This window comes from Strigops habroptila, chromosome 7 (genome assembly GCF_004027225.2).
Source record: "Strigops habroptila isolate Jane chromosome 7, bStrHab1.2.pri, whole genome shotgun sequence".
Classification (NCBI taxonomy): Eukaryota; Metazoa; Chordata; class Aves; order Psittaciformes; family Psittacidae; genus Strigops; species Strigops habroptila.
The window spans coordinates 61,349,875-61,369,218 of record NC_044283.2 but is presented as its reverse complement, the minus strand read 5'-3'; the positions used below and the strand labels follow the sequence as shown (position 1 = coordinate 61,369,218).

General features: G+C 35.3%; 1 protein-coding gene across 4 annotated transcripts in view; it reads right to left on the bottom strand.

Annotated features, from left to right (window-relative positions):
* The window catches only part of LRBA (LPS responsive beige-like anchor protein), a 395,208-nt gene that overhangs the window by 323,026 nt on the left and 52,838 nt on the right, over window positions 1–19,344 (bottom strand). For all 4 annotated transcript variants that reach the window (XM_030491547.1, XM_030491551.1, XM_030491549.1 and 1 more), the window contains 9 exons: window positions 18,628–18,796; window positions 16,607–16,686; window positions 15,023–15,085; window positions 13,149–13,246; window positions 9,876–9,968; window positions 8,906–9,014; window positions 8,276–8,357; window positions 6,453–6,576; window positions 6,018–6,210 (listed from right to left, as the gene is read on the bottom strand). In XM_030491547.1, coding sequence (XP_030347407.1) covers window positions 6,018–6,210; window positions 6,453–6,576; window positions 8,276–8,357; window positions 8,906–9,014; window positions 9,876–9,968; window positions 13,149–13,246; window positions 15,023–15,085; window positions 16,607–16,686; window positions 18,628–18,796 — 1,011 coding nt within the window. The remainder of the gene's footprint in view (window positions 1–6,017; window positions 6,211–6,452; window positions 6,577–8,275; window positions 8,358–8,905; window positions 9,015–9,875; window positions 9,969–13,148; window positions 13,247–15,022; window positions 15,086–16,606; window positions 16,687–18,627; window positions 18,797–19,344) is intronic.

Below are 19,344 nucleotides of genomic sequence, written 5' to 3'. Positions count from 1 at the left end.
TTCAGTGATACACGAGGCAGGGAGGGAACTCCTGTACTAAGACACTTTCATGTTCCTGCATTCTGCATTTTCATCTAAGTAGCAATACTTTTGTCTTTCTTCAGCTTGGCAAAAAGATACGCACGCAAATGATTTCTAGACTAAGAAAGCAACTACTAGTCAATATATTTTGTAAAAGTCTTTGCTTGTCTGGGAGATAATTTTACATATGTTGGCAGCATTATTTTCAATTCAAGTGAAGGTATGGGTTACTGTTACATCACCATACAATAATAAATTGAAACAGCATACCAAACGTATTTGCTCATTTTCACTAATGCAACTATTGCTTTTAATTTGTCTAAATTGCAAGACATGAGCACAATATCCTTCCAGGGTATATATTTCCTCTCTTATCTCAACCCCTGCCACCATTCCTACAGTTCGGTTGACTGTCAAATTCTGCCTTGTACACATTTGATATTTAGTTATTAACAAAAAATACATTCTAACTCAATTCATTGTTCACCATTCTACATCATCATAATATGCAGATATACGTCTTGTGCACTTCTCTCTTTGGCCATCCTCTTCCAATGTCTCCATATGTTGTCGGCAGCCCTGTAGCAAAGACTCCACATCTTATCATTTCAACTCATGGCCCAGAGGCTCCATTCAGTCCCCACAGCCACAATATTAACACAGGCAGCAGCAAGTACAGAAGTGGTTTGCCTCAAACTTTGCAGCAACAGCAAACGAGGCCACTAACAATTCTTGAGACTGCAGACACAGATCCCATCTGCTAATGATTTTTATACCAAGTCATACAGATGCGAATCCATTCTTTTCTCAGGTCATCTTTGCTTAAGAAGGATCTCATAACTGTTTGCCTTTTATGCACCAGTTCTTTCCATTGCAAATGGTTCCCCATTTCTTCTTTTTGAGACCTCTGAAAATTCCCAACCAGTAGCAAATTGCTATTACACTCTTCATTCCAGGCTTCTGTGCTGCTTCCTCTACCTAGCTGATCCTGTTCTTCCCTGCTTCATAAATTCCCAGTTTACCTTGTTCACTGTATTCCTATCCTCTATTTCACTTTTCTTTCAGCTTGAATTAGTCAAATTTTAGCTGAGATGAAGGAGCTCCCCATGAACCATACATGCTGCATGTGTAAGAACCCATCAGTGGTACAGATCTCTCCTCCTGACTATTGTGCCTGCTGAATAATGAAAATACTCTTTTCCTCAGAGGCATTGATTAGGAAAAGCCTTCCCACACACATACTACAAAACAAGCTGATATAAGGAAACACTCAGCAAACTTGAAGGCTTGCATCGTGCATACCACACACCCTGGATGGTACACAGCTCTAAAGGAGGCTGCACATTCTAGTCTCCAAATTCCTTCTGCTGTCTGTAAATCAAGTGACCCTCTGAGAATCATTTCATATAATGGTTTGGGTCTGAAGGGACCTTAAAGATCATCTAGTTCCAGCACCCCTGCTGCTCAAGGCCCCATGCAACTTGGCCTTGAATACTTAACATTTCCATCTAGAATAAGTTCTTTTTTATAAATAACTATTTCTACCATAAGAATTAACCTCATATTTAAGCATTTCAAGTGTGCTACTTAATTTGCATCTCCCCCAGCTTTGCTGCATTAATATATTGGCAATTGTACAACTGAAAACCAAAAACCTGCAGTAGCACAATGACCCTCTTGGCTAGCTACCTCTGCTTCCCCTTAGGACTGAAGAGCTTCTGAAGACTTCAAAATGCACTAGAGTTAAAAAATGCCTGCACATAACACTGTGGAAGACCTTACCTACCTTCTTCAAGATACGGAGAAAAAATGGACACAAAACTGTCCTCAATAACTCATGAATGCCAATGAGATTTGGGCTCAAAAGATCCTGATAGCCTGTTACTTTCTAAAACTACTGAGCCATGGTCTCTTCTCTGCAAATTAGTTTTTAAATTGCCATCATATATTAACTTCTCCAGCACCTACTCTTTGCTGCTTTTGCCAGTTTTCCCTCATTTCACAGTGATGAAAATCAGGCACACACAGCACATGTACACCCGGTACACACCTTTTCTTTTTCCCTCCTGTATTAAATGAGTGGGGCACCAAAGAACTCATTTACTTAACACTTACCAATGTCTATTACAACTGTACTTTAGTCTGAAAACTAACAACTATTTAAAAATACACTGTACGTTAAAAGTCACAGTACTAACATTTTAAGATTATACTTCTTCCCATTCAGATCAGTGAACAAAATTTTTCAACTTACACAGCAATAAAACTTTAGCCTATACACATTAAGATTTCTGAGTCTTACTCAGTGAAAATTTGAACTGCTAAAAAAAATAAATAAATCAGAATTTACCCAAATATCTTCTCTTTAACCAAATGACATGGTAACATGAAGCAAATTTTAAGTAGCAAAATATAGTTAAGGGCCTGAAAAAAGCAAACGTTAGTTCTTACTGGTAGTTTAAAACATTCAGATAGTTTAGGAGTGCATTATGCTGTGTAAATCATTACATTCTTTTAAAACTTTGGAAAACTGAAAGGTCAAAAAGGCAAGTTGTCTACCATTCTTTACTTGTTTCCTATTACTAACCCCCAAATCGTTGGTCCATTTTACCAAGTACCATGGCTAGACAGGTAAAATCTAAGACCTAGCTAGCACGGTTACAATGTTTAAAAAGCAGAAGTTCTTAGATACTTTCATAAATTCAGCACTGGCTGGTTAGAACAAACTGGAGTTGTGATTTGACTTTTTCATTAACATGGCAGAGGGGTTGGAACTAGAGAACCTTAAGGTCCTTTCCAACCCTAACCATTCTGTGATTCTTTGATTTTTATTGAACTAGAAGGCACAGATTAAACACCATTGTATACAGTGTGTTAGTGTTTGGAAAACATCAAAAAATCTAATATGGCAATAAGAAAAATACATATGTAATACTAAGAAATTTGGCTTTAAAAAGGTTACATGCACCTTCTAAATTCTGAGTGCAAGGAAACCAATGTAGTGCAATTATGCTAGAAAAGCCGTTGCTGCTTATAAAACGTTGTGCAGCTGTTGGAGGAGAGGGTTACAGTGACAAACAGCTTCCCTGCTACAAAGGTGGCAGGAAATCTATCAAACTGGACAATAAAATTGCAATTGAGTTTCTTCGGCTTTTTATAGCAGCTGCATGTATCTTGATGTGTAGCTCTGCAAAACCTATCCAATTCTGTAACACTAGTCCTTTATGTACTAGTTCTTTATCATAGAATGGTGTTATAAATTAGTGGCGAGAATGGTGTAAAGGGTTGTAAAAAGGAAAAATAAGCAGTAATCCAATACAATTAGAGATGAAATAATAAAAACACAAATTGGTTATTCTCTTAGCAACATTAAGGAAATATTTTTGTTCCCATAATTCTCACTATACTCTGAAAGCCCGCTAGAAATCAAAAACATCTGAGATGCACTTAGCATCAAACAATTTGCCCACTGAATTACGTCTATACTATGTTACGTGTGAATCTATATGAATCTCAGTATTGGCATAACAGGATACAAGAATATTCAAAATAAGTAAAATTAGATGGAATAAAAATTCATTATCATTAGATATTAATATCAGTTTACATGGACATCTCCAAGTGATTTGTAAGGTGTTACCACAAAGAGCTTTTTCTGTGGTTTATCCTAATTTATGCTTCTGTAATTAAAAGACAGTTATGAAACACCATCTAGCTTTATATTGCTAGCTGCATAAATTGCATATATTATTTATAAAAAGTTTAAATGGTAAATGTATAATAAAGATGAAAAATCCTATTTTAAAATCCTTGATTATTGCATCATCATTCAAACTACTATGGCTAAGCTAGTTTCTGGGTGCTTTTGTTTAATCATTTCTGTCTAGGCTTCTGGAACTGGAGAATATGAGCACCAATGCTCAAGCAAACTGAACTCCTTTATGATTCCTTCAAAGTTACACCACCGCTCTGCTGCTAACTCTGCCCACATTCACACACACACACTTTTAACCTTGTCGTTGTTCAACTTCCTCTGAAGTAGGTTGAAAGAACAAACAGTCCTTACATATTGACTAGAAAGCCAACAAGTTAGACTTGGGAAAAATGATACAGGAAGTTAATTCTACAACGAAGAACACCTCACTATGTCAACATGCTAGGAGCCAAAATTGAGAAACACGAAGACTGAACCATGTCATTTTCTCATCCACTATGGTATTGCACAAAAACATACAGCCTTTTGGAGGCGGGGAGGTGGGGAGTATAAGAAGGGCGAGGAACATTACCTGTACTTCAATTTTTTTTAGTATTTTCTAAAACTGTGTTTTTTTTCTTAACATTTGGCTGTGGCATCACAATAAAATCTTCTTTTTCCTCTATGAACTCTAGACCATTGGTTAGTCATTTTGACATAGAAGCTGTTTAAATGGTATTTCTGACATTACGTTATCTTACAAAAAGAGTCTAAGAATAGAACTAGAGCTTATAAGTTTATGTGCTAGATAACTTTTGAATTCAATACACCAGAGTTCTGTATAACAGAGACAGAAAGATGGCCTTCCTTCACTCACCTCTCCAGTTTTCCCCAGCAATCACAAAAATGCTTTAAATTATGCCAATATCTATAAAAGCACATTAGGGATCTTTACTCTGGTTACAGCTTGCCATTGTACCGTCTACCCACCCACACCTTCTGCACCTTGGGGGAAAGAAAGCAAACAGAGATTTTGAAGACACAAAAGATGATGAAGGCTATTTCAACAACTACATGATTTCTGTAAGGGTTAAAATTTGGCCCTGGGTTCTTTGCACTTGGATTTCATTTAGATAAGTGACTAATGATATTTATTTCACACACTTTTATTATATAGGTTTCTACATTTGTCTCCCCATAGCCCAATAATCCACCATCATGCTATGAATGCAATAAACAGACCTGCAAAATACTAGTATTCTTGCTGTCTGCAGAGACTGACTATTTTTGAGAAAAAAAACCTCATACAAAATCAAGGACCTCAGAAATACTAACAATTCTTTAGAATGATACAGTGATCTTTAGCATTCACAGATGGCCTTTTCACACTCTTCAGTTACACACATTTATAACTGTATAATTTAATTCATCTTAAGTATGTAGTTCTGATAAACCAGAATAATTATGAGGCCCAGACTGGCCTCACGCTTTTGTTCAGAAGACGACAGGGCAGTTATCTTTTATACTACTGTGCCTTCTCCAAAGATCCACTAATAACTTTTATGATATAATTCCCGTCGTAACAACAACAAAAAAATCAGACTGAAGAATAGTAAAAGGTAATAGTCTCATTCATATGGCAAGGATTTGCATTCTGTGTTCCATGACAGCTTAACAGCTGAAGCGACTGTCTTAACTTTGATTTCTTTGCTTTTTACTGGTTTGTTTTACAGCCTTTTGATGTTACTAAAAGGTATTTTTTGTTTATGAATAGATATGGTGCGCCACCTTGTGTTTGTGCCCTTACTAAAAAGCAAAAACAGCACTAAAATTTTTCAGAAATGCTCCAGAAATTTCATTATCTCATTTTTGAAAATATGTGCCATTTCCAGTATAAACTAATACTATCACAATTTATCATAGAATCATTTAATGGTTTGGGTTGAAAGGAACCTTAAAGATCATCTAGTCCCAACCCCCCTGTCATGGGGTTCTACTAGTTTAAAGCCAGTCGTTAAAATACATCAGATGTAGAAAACTTGTACTTCAAATACAAGGAAAAAAAAAGCCCCCTTCTAATTTCCACCTTTTTAACCCCAAGCAACAACAAAAAATATTTGTGTTCAAACAATAAAATTCACATTTAATTGTCAAATATTTGAAAGTTAAGTCCAATAACAGATATAAACACTGGGCTTTTATTTAAGTACCGACCGTCGCTTCAAGACTATCTTATTGTATGCTACGGCACTTTAAGGCTCTAAATCTAAATCAGAATTTCACAACTATTTCAAACACTCACCTTTGAATGTGTGATCGACAGCGTATCCACCCAAACACGCCAGCCACCCCACTCATACTTGATTGCATGGTAGAGCAAAATTCGAAATATGGTATACACCATCTCAGTTATGTTCTGTTCCTCGGAAGTCTTTGGATTAAAACAGCAAAGGGAAAGCATCCATTCCTGCCAGACGGAGCACTGCAACAAACTCCTGCAAAACACACACATGCTGTTTAATCAAATTTCAAAAGATAACTTAGAAATATACTTCTGCTAAGTCAGGAATTCAGCATGTTTAAAATAACTGCTGTGTGAAAACTTCTCTAATTTTACATATTGAAGACTATACTACAGAATTTGCTGAACAGCTGTGAAGCTGTATCTGCTTAATGAGTCTAACTTACTAGGAGACCTTGTTACTTACTTACATGTGCATATAGCAAGGTGTCTTACCTCCTATTTTCTCTGCTGTTATTAAAAAGTTTAATCATATCTGACAAAAAGGCTCGCCGAACCTCCAGAGTTTCTGGACACTGCGGAGAATTACGTAGCAGGATTGCAATAACCTTCAAAATCTCTGTAAAAACAGTTCAGGTGCAACAAAATATTATTACCAAGCACAGCAAAAGATACGCACATCTTCCAATATTTTTTGTACAAGAAGAGTGATGTTACATAAAAGAATTTTATACTGAGGAAAAGCACATCCCTATTTGAGTAGAAGGTTTAACTACACAAATCCCTTCTTCCACGACATTTCAAACCTAGCCACCATTACGGGGATTTGAAGGCCTATGCAGCTGAAGAAAATGGAATCTTTGTTAAATTATTCTGATTTTTTTTATCATTATGTTTAAGCAGTACAAATGTTACCGCATGATAAATGAGAAGCTATCAGAATCTGTCAGAACCTTTTTCTAAGGAAATTCACATAATAGAATGCATTTGTTATAAAAATCAATTTATGAGAAAAATATGTAGATTTTGCTCTACCTTAGTAATACTGAATTTTCAAAGAATTTGAACAACTTCCAATTATACTTAACAATTTCTGTTATAAAATAAGTTTGAGAAAGGGGACAAAACCCTCCTGATACAAAATTTCACCTCTTATGAGCATGATGTTTTCTCTGCTTTAGGAGACAGTCAGAATTATGGGTATATTCTACTTTCTGAAGCACTGAGGCAGTCATTGTTCCAATTACTTTTTTTTAAAAGTAAACTTTGTAAATAAATGATGCTGCAATTTGAACACAGTTGCTATGACAATTTTAGTTCACTTTGAACAATTTCTTTAAAAGGGAAATTCCTTCTTTGACAATATTAGCACTGATCTTAAAAAAGTACTTTAGAAGTAACTCTTACTGCTAGACCTAGATAATCCCAGACTCATACCTCACGCTACAAATAATCTGTATTAACCACAGCAGTGACTGCCAACTTCAAAAATCTTAAAAGAAAATAACAGAAATGTCCGTGCATCTCTTGCTTCAAACAGATTTACCAGAAGGCAAATGGCATGCTGCAACCAGATTTCTTTCCTCTGTATCTGCTTTGCTTTCCTTTCTCTTCCCTTGACTTTCCACATGAAGCAAACTCAGAACTATGACCTACTTTTAATGACAAAGCAACTATGAAAGTGAAAAATCTATTATTTCTCCAGAAAAAATGAACTCCCAAAGCTATCATAAGTCCATTGTATTATATACAGAGCACATTAATAATACATATAATTCAGGAAAGGAGATCAGTATTTTCGCTTAGTTCAAAAGACATCTAAAGTATCATATCAAGATATTTCCCATAAAGTAAGCTAACCAAAACAGTGAGCAGATACATTTTTCCTACTTTCCATCTAGCGTTGTCATACTGAATGTAATTTAAGATGAAGACTGTTTCCATATTTCAGGTAATTTTAGTCTGACATCACTAAATAATGCAATCAGAATTTTGCTGGAACCTTAACATGTATTAAATCAAAGTATTCTGCGCATGCAAGTCTTGAAAAACCATTTCATAACATGACTGCACAGCCAAAAAGGGTGAGTTATGAACTACATACACATTTAGACACATAAAATGTCTTTCAAAAGGCTATGGACACATACTTCCTAAATAACTCCAACTAAATGCACATTATCTTTCCTTTAGTATGAAAGACAATGTAAAACTGAGATCAGAATTAAGACTGATGGATGTAATTAATAAGCTTTCTCATATTCTTTTTAGAGCAGACTTTTCTTATGGTAGCATTTGGAAATGTGTATCGTTCTTACGAGGATTTTGTATCTTCACTGTTGAATCTGGGTCAGGATGTTGTTTATGTATCACTTGAGTACAAATCTGTTCAGTCAGAATCTAGCAAGAAAGAAGAAGATGTCATATCAATGTTCATAAAGACAGCATACTGAAAAATAGTTGGATACATCCTTCATGCAGCACCATCGTTCTAAAAACTATCAAAAAAAATCTCATTTGTTGTCTTTCTTGATAACTTCTTTCATTCTGTCCTTAAAATGAATTTTACTCTAAAGTACTTTTTTTTTTGCTTTCTCTTAAGCACACACTGTTATTTTAAATACACTGGAAAAGAAACCTCAATCTAACCAAAACAATCATCATAACACAAGATCATTGCTATAATAAAATTCTACATATATATGAGTGTCTGCTTGAGACATTCAGGTTACTCATTACCTAGAATTGTTCATAATGAGCATAACCAAGTTAAGGGCAGGGTGGATCTCAAGCAGTGAGCTTTGGAGAAATAAAAAAGCAGCACTCAGCTGCATCACGCTAAGGTTTAATGTCATCTGGAACATATCAGCACAAATATGTAAGCAATTTTCTAACAACGTCTTACAAGTAATTAGGAAGATTGGATCCTAACTACAGTATATTACTACCTCAAATAGGACATTGTATGTGGTCATGGTGATTAAGCTTGTCTGAAGCATCAGCCTTTCAGCCAACAAAGAGAACAATCCATGTCCAAGCATGACTTCAGCTTTTCTCCTAAAATAGCACAGAAAGATAAACTTATAAAATAAACTTATGTGTTCAACTTGCTTTAGGGGAAATAAAGTTTAAAAAGCTTGCCTCAAGAAATATGAAATTACTAAAAACATCTTTTTCCTTTTTGGTCTCCAAGTCTTTCACTTTTGGTTAAGGAAAAGGCAAGGATTCAAATTCTGAAAGGACAAGACATCCCCTGAAGACAGACAGAAGACAGCCAGCTTTCATCCATAAATACAATCCACCCACCTTCGGCCCTAAAAGGCTGAAACACACCCTTAGGGATTTTTTGACAACCACTAAGGAAAGGGCATCTTTGTCCTCATTTCACTCAAAAATATAACCATGAACAGCGATCTCAACAGTTAGCTACTACTGCAGGAAACTAGAGACATATTAAATCTAGTTCTCAGTAAGTAACACAGAGTTCAAATCTCACCAGTCTAATTCTTGCTACTGATTTCAGCGGAATTACGGAAAAAGACCATTTTAACAAGCAGGCAGCCATACCGCAACAAACTATTCAGTGACCTTGGTAAGGAAGTGATAATGCCTAGACACTAGTTGCCAATAACAAGCAATTCCACCACATCAGAAATATATTAATGACAAACAAATTGAAGGGTACTTGAAGAATAGTAGCTCCAATTCAGTGAAGCATATTTAGCGATTAACTTCCAATATAGCTTTTTCAACTTTACATACAAATATGTGTGTATATATACACACAAAACAATATATGGCAGGTATGTGTCACAACCTACCTCTTCTTCTTTTTTTCTTTTTTTTTTTCTTTTTTTTTTTTAATTGGGGTTGGGAAGGGAGCAGGATTTTTGTTTGAAGACCTAAACCACTACTTACTTTGGAGCGAGATGCTTTAAGAAATATCCCATCACTTTTAGAGCTTGCACCCTGATGCCTTCACTTTGTGACGCTAAAAGCTTGTAGACAACCCTAAGTGGAGAGAACACAAGGCTTCTTAAAATAATTGAAATAAACAGCAATTTTTGGAAAGACGAAGTAATTGCAGTTGACTGCAAATAAACTTGTATCTGAGCCTACTTTAAAAGAATTACTAACACTACAAAAACCAGCATGATGTTTCTGTTAACGTCACAACAGTCTCTGATTTCTCATTTTATAATTACATTTAGAGATTTTTAGTCAAATTCCTCCCAAATATCAATACATAAAACATGCTATGAAAGGCTGCTGCAATCCCTATATTGAGAACTCTCTTAATCTGATATTTTACCCAGAAAACTAAGCAGTTGCTTTGGTATAAATGTGGCTGGATAGGAATTGACATGTGTGGAGTGGGATTTCTTACTATCACTAATATTTGACATCTGTGCACACTGTTGCCCCCTCAGGAGGGATAGGGGAAGACACCAAGTTAGAAGGAATTCTCATTTCACCTCTATTGGTTTCTGCTCTTCAGCTCCTTATAATTGTGCTCTACACCCAGTTATGATTCTCCACTAAGAAGGCTTAAAACAAAGCCGAAGGGAGAGAGGGCATGTCTGTAAGCAAAGTACTAGACTTAACTAGCTGAAAGGTTCTTGGTGAAGTTTTCTCAAGAATCAAAATGAGCGTAACCAACACAGCAAGGGAAGTGTCAATGTAACTGATAAAAGTCTAGTAAATTAATAAACAATTGGAAGTACAGTCTTCCAGTGGGAAGTGTCCAGTAACCTTAAATGTATTTTACATTACCAATTCAATCTGTAATACTGCACAGATCTCATCGTGTATCTATTCGTGCCACTCCCCAGAATAAAAAGAAATCACACTAGTATTTAATCTTAGCTCCTCAAAAGTTTATTTGCATTTATTCTTCTATTAAACGTACCTTATTTAGACAGTGAAAAATTCTAACATTGGCCTTCTATCAATGGGAAAAATAACAAATGGAAGGTTTTGATCCTTGTTAATGTCCCACAAAAACGTAAGACATCTAAATGTATTTATCAGTTGCATCTAATTTCACTCATTGCTTACTTTTTAGACATTAAAGTGCTTATGACCATGTCACTATCTGATTTTAGTTTGGCTATGGTTCATAGTATTGGACAGATCTTTGAATTTGTGAAATATGATTTAGCTTATACCTAACATGCACTACTAAGCTCTCTCTGGGAAAAAAAAAAAAAAAAAGATTAATTTCCTAATGCTCCATAAAATGAAGTTGGAACAGAAGGCACTATGCTCAGCCTTTACTGTGAATATTTCCTACGAAAATCTTTGAGGAAACTTGTATCACTTTATTAGTGGGAAGAGGGGGAAAAAAAAAGTAAAAATCTAATTTCAGTTAATTTTGAATCTTTCAAAAAATATCCTGTTACAATACCGCATTTTAGATCAGCCAGTTGTAAAGAGTTCAAAGGACTTATTCAAGTTTTTAGTCCTTATCTATACATAACTGAGTTTTCATCACTAGTTATACACTCTTTCACTTTTACATACCTAAAAAATATTATCCACGACACCTAAACTAAGACCTATAAAAACCCTAGTTCTATACTACAATTTAAGCGAAGACCTAGAAGTGATTAAAAAACAGTTATCTATAACAAGTAACTTAACTTGGAGAAAGCTACAACCACAGCAATTATAAAATCAAACAAATGAGCAAGCCCATGCCACAATGTGCATTCAAGCAACATAATCCATTTTCCTGCTTGTCTTAACAGAACAGTATGAAGGTTACCTAACCGCACAGCGAAAGAAAAAAATATTTCCTTACCCTTATTATTTCTTTAGTAGATTTGTTACTTTTTAAATTTAAATTATGAAAAAACTCCAAATATTTACAAAGCTTTGTAAAATTATTTTTAAATTTCAAGAATATGGTGTTTTAATTGCAAAAAAATAGATGCATCAATAAGAATACAAATAACCCGTTAAGTGACTGGAGACAATACAAGAGCATGTAACAAGAAGAAATGTAACAAATGAGACACAAAACCAAAGTGATTTCTCACTCTGGACTCACTATTCATACTGACTTGCCCATATACTAGTTAATAAAAAAGAAAGTGTCTACTGCCAGTAGTTAAATAAAAACAAACATATTGCATTGGAGACGCAACATGACATTCAAATACTGTATTATTTAGAGGTTTTATTAGTTTCCAATAGCATAATACATTACCATACAAATGAAGTCAAAGCTGAAGAAAATAGGTAAAAAACATCAGCCTAACTCTAAAAGGGGAGAAAACAATTATGAACGTGCCTGAATGTCGTCTCTTGAGAAAGGGCAACTGAAAAAAATATATGTATAAATAGGGGTTAACCAATAAGTGCAACGAAATGTATGAAATGAGACTCTGCCTTTACACAGTGAGAGAATTACTACTCCACATACCCTTCTAGGAATAGTTCTTACATTTGTTAGCCTGTTCCAATTCTTTCCCCGCTAAGTCCAGGCATGTTCATTTTAGATTAGAAAAATCCCATAATGTGACCACCCTCTGAGAGCCACAACACAAAATCAGAGTCATAACTTAAGTCTTTTTCTAGCAGCTCTTCTCTTGTGCTTTTACTGTTAGTAGAACTTGCAACTTTCCCTACTTTTCTCTCACACTGTTAACATGTTTAACACATTGTGTTAAACAATACTTCTCTGTTTGTTAGGAAAAAAAGATTGTGAACAATCCATAACACAAAGCACTAAATTTAAACAAAAGATTTCTTCTGCAAAATTCCAATAATGCTTTACATGTGAAAAAAAAGGGGGGGGAGGGGGGATAAAAAGATCAGAAGAAATCTGAACCAATTTTTGTCAGCCCACTTTCACTTCTGAAACATATTCAAGAACGGGAGGCTAAGGACAAAGCACTAGTAGATGAAGACTTAACATCAAGGTATAGACTAACTCAAATTGATCACTACCTGCTTAAGTGTGACTGACAGCTTGGAAACATTAAAAAAAAACCCACTTCATTGATAATAAATCCAACATCACCTCTTGTCAAAAGAACACCTGGACACAAAAATCTCCAAGATGAGGAGCCTAAGACTGCAACATATACACTGACAAGGACATTTTAGATTTCATGGGAATTCTAGCAAGCAACAAAACAGTCAAAATACTATTTCCTTTTGCCCACTTACAAAATTCAAACTTACTGTAATCCATTCCTCTGATCAAAAGCAGGGATCATAGAACTGGGATGCTCTGACATCAGAGCAACAAGCAACTGCAAGACATCCATTAGATTGTCATCCTGTTGAATGAAAGTTACAAATCTGAATTAAAAATGCATGTACATTAGAACATTGCTTTGGCTAAAAGAACCCCTAGAAAATATTTCAAAATCATCTGGAGAGTAACAGTAAACTAAGGCCCAAATCAATTAAGCCAGGATCAAAAGATGCATAGAAATGGAAGGCAAGGGCAGGAGAAAATGTTACAAAAAAATCCCAAAACTTTTTTTAGAGTAAGTAGTGATATACTCGTGTCTGGGATGTAAGCCTTTGTCAGGGAATGGACTACTGGACTATGTTACTTCATTCCACACACATGCTCATCTGTTTGCATGTATATTTCCTGTTCTTTTACTACACAGGAGCAGCACAGGAACTGCTGCATGCTTTCAGGGGCACAAGGTGGTGTTTAATGCAAAATCTCTTCTAAGAAATGTCCACCCAAGGAAAAAAAAATACCATCACCTGCCACAGATAACATTTAAAATAGGTAATTCAAGCTGCACAGTAAAGCCTTCCATACTGTTTGTCTAAAGCACTCTAAGCTACCATTTATTTGTCCCAAGTTAATTATAACTAAAAATCACCTATGGAGTAGGAAAAATGCAACTGTCTTTTCCCATTCTTTATGGTATTGAAATGAAAGCTTATTTAAAGAAAAAAAAAAGGCAAACCAAAAATATCACCACTTTCTAACAATTTTGAACAAAAATATTGATTCTTTCTCTATTAGAAAACTAGTTTTACACCCCCGAACAACTCTATTCAACTGATGACACTATTAGCTTACATTATAGGCACAATCACTGATGAATGAGCCTCATCAGAAGGCTAAATTTTACTCTTATTTGTTGATGTTTTTCTGAATTTACTAACTGTGGGATTCAGCCTTCATGGATCTTTTAGACTTTTGACCATGCGAACTGCTAAGATTGTTAAAATATCACCTCCTCATCTGAAGGCTACATAAAGCTTATGCTATTTTGGTTTACTCATACATGTTACCAAGATTCTTATTTTTTACATCTCCATACAAAGTAGAACGATTCAAATTGCTTGTCCGTGGTACTACCAAGTAGTAGTAACCAGCATAGAGAATAAAAGGAAAATGTAGGTGTAAACAAAAGAAGAAAAACTCCATACTGCTTGAAATGAAGTTCAATTAATTCCTTATTTTACCCATTTCAAGCACCCTTACAGAGATGAGATCAGTTAGATTTATGTCCCCATTTCCCTTGTCTTTGATGTTGCATCTGGCATAAAGTGCCTTTTCCTGGTGCTAAAATATGAAGATGCAGATGTATCAGTGGTAACCAACGTTTTCTCCCAATTAAGTTTATATACTTCTCTTAGACACCATTAACATATATCTTTATTTTTTAATGCATGTTTTCAATTTTATTGCTTTATTTAAGAAGCAAAATAAAAAGGAGAGAAAAACAAAACAAAAAATATTACTTAGGCAGCATAAAACCAGGTTTTGTCTTTTTTTTTTTTAAAGTCAGTCTCACCATCTGTTTTTCTGCTTGGTAAATCAGTTTGCAGAACAACATAAGAAACCATTTTGACTTACTGGCTTAATGAACTTCAATCTAACATTGAACATAGCGCTTAAATCACTGCAGGAATATTGGCAATTCAGCATACTACACTAGAGTTGGACAATGCTACTTCCTCTGCAGAGCCATCTTGTGGCATAAAGAAGGTAATATTTGAAAATATTTAACTATTTGGTGGTCACAAACAGTAATAGTAGTACATTGCTCCTCCCACCCACACTCCAAATTAAAAATTACCTCATGTATAGTGAGCAGATAATTGAGGATAGCCTGCAATTCATCTTCTTTTATTCCATAGTCCTTTAAAAAAAAAAAAAATCAGGTTACTATCGTCTTTCAAGCACAAAAGTACTGTTCCCAAAAGAGCATTATTACAAGCGACAGTTATATACAGAGCAAGTCCGACAAGACGTATTTGTTTTCACTTGGTACTTTAATAGCTTCATAGTTGGAAGGTAGCTTTTTCCCCTGCCCAAAATAAACCTGCTGAAGATTGTAAAAGTGCTTTAAGACAACTTCAATACAGGCATAAAAATAAGCTAGATAGTAATAAAGTACATGAAATTGTTAGAGTAACACGTTAATTGATACAGACAATTTCAATCAGAACTTCCTATTAATACAAGAATTACATTAAGGTGGCAAAGAGGATTCAAAAGTAGACATGGATGTTTAATTATAAGCCTGTTAGGCATGCCTACAGCTGAGTTTGCTTCTTATTTTCCACTACAGAATCCTATCTTCAGTTGCTATCAACTTTGAACAAATTTAAATCATTTATGGCATCTATGTCAGGAACATGCCTTGAGGTCTTTTTGATGAAAATATAATAAAAACAAACAGTTTCTAACAGCATGAGGGTAGGAAAAAGCAGGCTTCTTCATTTCTAGGGCCCTTTTTTTTTTCCAAGCAAACCTCTCATTTCCCAAAAAGATTTTGCACCACTGTACAAATAGAAAATTTGCAGAATAATCAATCAACCTTTTATGATGGGCTTTTTACTGTCCTTGGGAAACTCTATCCAAAACCATCCAAGTTGAAAATTTCTGACAAATTTGAAAAAAATAAAGATTAAGCTAACACTTAATGAAAGTCTTATAGAGTTTGATAGCTTAATTGTCCCTGATTTTTTAAATTCAATGTTCTGCAATTAAAGTAAGAGTACAAGAGTCAAGAGCAGAACTCTTCTGGTAGTTAGTACTCAACAGTATCTGCTGGGGCTAAGGGTAAGAGCACAAAGAGCACACTGGTCCCTTAAGCAACACAGGGGAAGAGGGGAACAGGGAGCCAGATTCAAACACGGAAAAGTCAGTCTACAGAAGGAAAAGAGATGAAGAGAGAGATCAGAGCTTACAACAGGAAAGGGTTAAGAGGAGTCTATAAGCAGTTGAATGTCTAACAAACAGTTGTGAAACTTATTGATAAGTCTTTCTTGTCCTCCTCTGTCCCACCAGCCCACAGCGTATAATATCAAATTTTGCTCTGAAATCTAAGCATTTCTGATGCAGGTGACACTGTTCTTGTCAAAAAAAAAAAAAAAAAAAAAGGTGCGAAATAAAATATTTATTTTCCCAACAGTAAACATTTCTAAGTTAACGATTTAACAGCTCCACTTTTGATAAAAACAGATTAAAAGAGGGGAAAAAAGCATCCTTAGCACTGCTGTCTGTGGCAAGAGCCACAATGAAAAGATGAACTTGCATTGATATTTCTATTTACTTGTCTACAAAATTCAACATGCTTAGAAGAAATGCTATATTAAAGAGCATTCCTTTACGAAAAGAAACTTAGATAGCCTATCATAATTTAAAGTTATCCTACCTTCATCACTAGCTGTTTAATGAACATCAACAAGAATGCTCGCAGAGATAAAATCTCTTTTTGAGTAGGCCGTGGCCCATCTACAAAAGAAGAAAAGTAGATAAATGAAATGAAAATTAACAGTTCTTATTTGCCTAGCATGTATTTTCACAAAAAGAAAAATAAAATGCATTCTGGGTGAAGAGGGTACAATTCAAAGTAAAGTTATCTTTCCTCCACTCCAGACTAGGAAACAGTAATGCATTTTTTTACTGTTTATTAGCAAAATGACCAACAGTGAGGTTCTACTAAGGCTAAATTCCCCTCTGAATTCTTTTCACTATTTTAACACTTCCTTGCAGTGTCTATGAACCAACTTCATGCATGGAATAAAATTGATATGAGAACTTTATGTCAGAATTTCCAGATTTTAAGTTTTTGCAGTTCACAATTGTTTTTAAAGTTCTTCTGCTAAAGCTCAATGGAAGAACTACATGCCATTATTACACATTGGCTACATATACAACAACAACAACAATCTATCTTACAATGCCACGACTTAATTTGTTAACTCAAAGTCAAAAGGACTTGCTTCTGCCATTCCTGTGTGAAGCAGACTTTCACCAAAACATTTTAAATGCTGAAACACTGAGTAATTCCCTGGAGAGGCAAGGTTAACAAAACAGGTGCAACGAAATGTCAAAGCCAAGTAAAAGCTTTCATACAGAAGGCAAATGAACTGTTGCAAATACATTTCTGGGGACAGTTTTTATGTTTGCTCATAAGTTCATAGTTCTTATGATCTTAATCATCATGGAAAAGCAAATCAACTAGCAAAAGTAAGTGATCATACGGTCTGGTTTTACACAGTATAGGCCCACAGGCATATCTGGTTTAAGAATTGTTATTTTCGATATAGACCAGTCTAGTCAAAATAAGCCATTAAACTGTACTAGTAAGACTATCCTACACATAGTCTTGCCTCAGGCTCAACAAATCAGTTCAGAAACGAACAAAGTAAATACATGTCTTCGCTAAAAAGAAAGGAGAAAACATACATCCTTACAGGATGCAAAATACAACAGAACAATCTCTGCAACCCTCAAACAGGAAGGGCTGGTCATTTTGGGAAGTTGACAGCAGGAACTCAGACACATCTAAGGAGTACTCACTCCCAGTACATCTAGCTCTCTTTCATCACCTGCTGCTTTCTCTGAAATTCCAGAGCCTTTCTTTATTGCAGGAGGGAGTAAAGATCTAAGTTATTCTCCCTTTGCCAAGGCTGTCTGCCCAAACCCATAAAACACAGAAGTACAATTAGAAGAGTTGTAAAGTCATACTTCCAAACAGCACTAATTCCCTTATCTGTGCCAGTTCTATCTGCACATGTTTATGTTATGCTGGAATACATTTCACTTCTAGTTCCTTTTACAGTACTGGAATTCTTCATCAAGCAGCTATTCCCTTTGCTTTTTTTCTTAGAATCAGTACTCTTGTCCTATGCTCTGTGTCAATGACAAGTACTAAACAGCTGTTCTAAGTTTCTCATTACTTCTTTCACCATGAGCTCGCTGTCTGGATTAAGCATGCTTATTAAGCAGTTTTCCAACAAATACAGACCCCTACACCTGTCATATAGACTCAGTATGCTTGTTTTCAGCTATCCTGCTATCATCAACAGATATTACAAGCAATTAAAGATTGTCCAGTACTTGAACAAGCTCTATACAGAGACCACATTCTCAGGCACAGCTCTACACTTCCAAAATCCTATCAGTTCTCTAACTGTTTCTATCTGGTATTAATACACATAGGTCTTGATGACAGGGGATATGACTTCTGCAGAAAGTTTCCATTAGACTGTGAAAAGAAGCTTTCAAAAAAACCCTGTGGGCAAAAGCACACTGCTCAAATTGTTACAATGAACACACCCCATTAAAATAAAATTCTTTCTGGAACAATTAGAGTTCTGTTCTATACATTGTGTACAACATTTCCTTTAGAACAAACATCTGCTTGTGAGATGAGAAATGAATACATACCTATGCCTTTGGGAGTTATACCACTGCGATCCTGGGGATTCACTACCCAGTAATAATACTTGAGGGTATGCATGACCAGAAGAACTGTCCCAACTCGTCGGATTGCACCATATATGTTAACAGTGCCAATGAACTCAGTAGACAGGTAAGTGTACAGGATCAGCTGAACCTGCAATACCCAATCAGGAGATCGAAAATCATTACAGCAAAAATGCAGCATATCAGACAAATGCATTCTTAAATTTCATCTATTAAAATGTCTTAAAGAAATACATTTTCTCTATGTAGCTCAGTAACAAAGCTCTTAAAACCCTTGCAAACTGATGAAAACTTTAATTTTCTTTCTAGAGTGCTGTGGGTTTTTTAAGCTACTCCATGCTCATAGGAGCAAGAAAGCATGGCATTCACACAATCACAGATGGCTGAGACTGGAAGGCACCTCCAGAGATCATCTAATCCAACCTCCCTGTCCAGAACACGGTCACACAGGAAGTATTATAAAAAGGTGCATATTTATTATAGGCTTAGGTATTCATTATAGGCTTAATTATTTACATATATTTCCATTTTTCTTTTGAGAAATAATGACTTGGATAATAATTTAATTTAGCTGTAACAAACAAACGTTTTATGATGACTTCAACAGTAGCACTGTTAGTGCTGTCTCAGTTTTGGAAGTTCAAAACAAACCCTTAGGGATGGGATCAGAAAAATCTG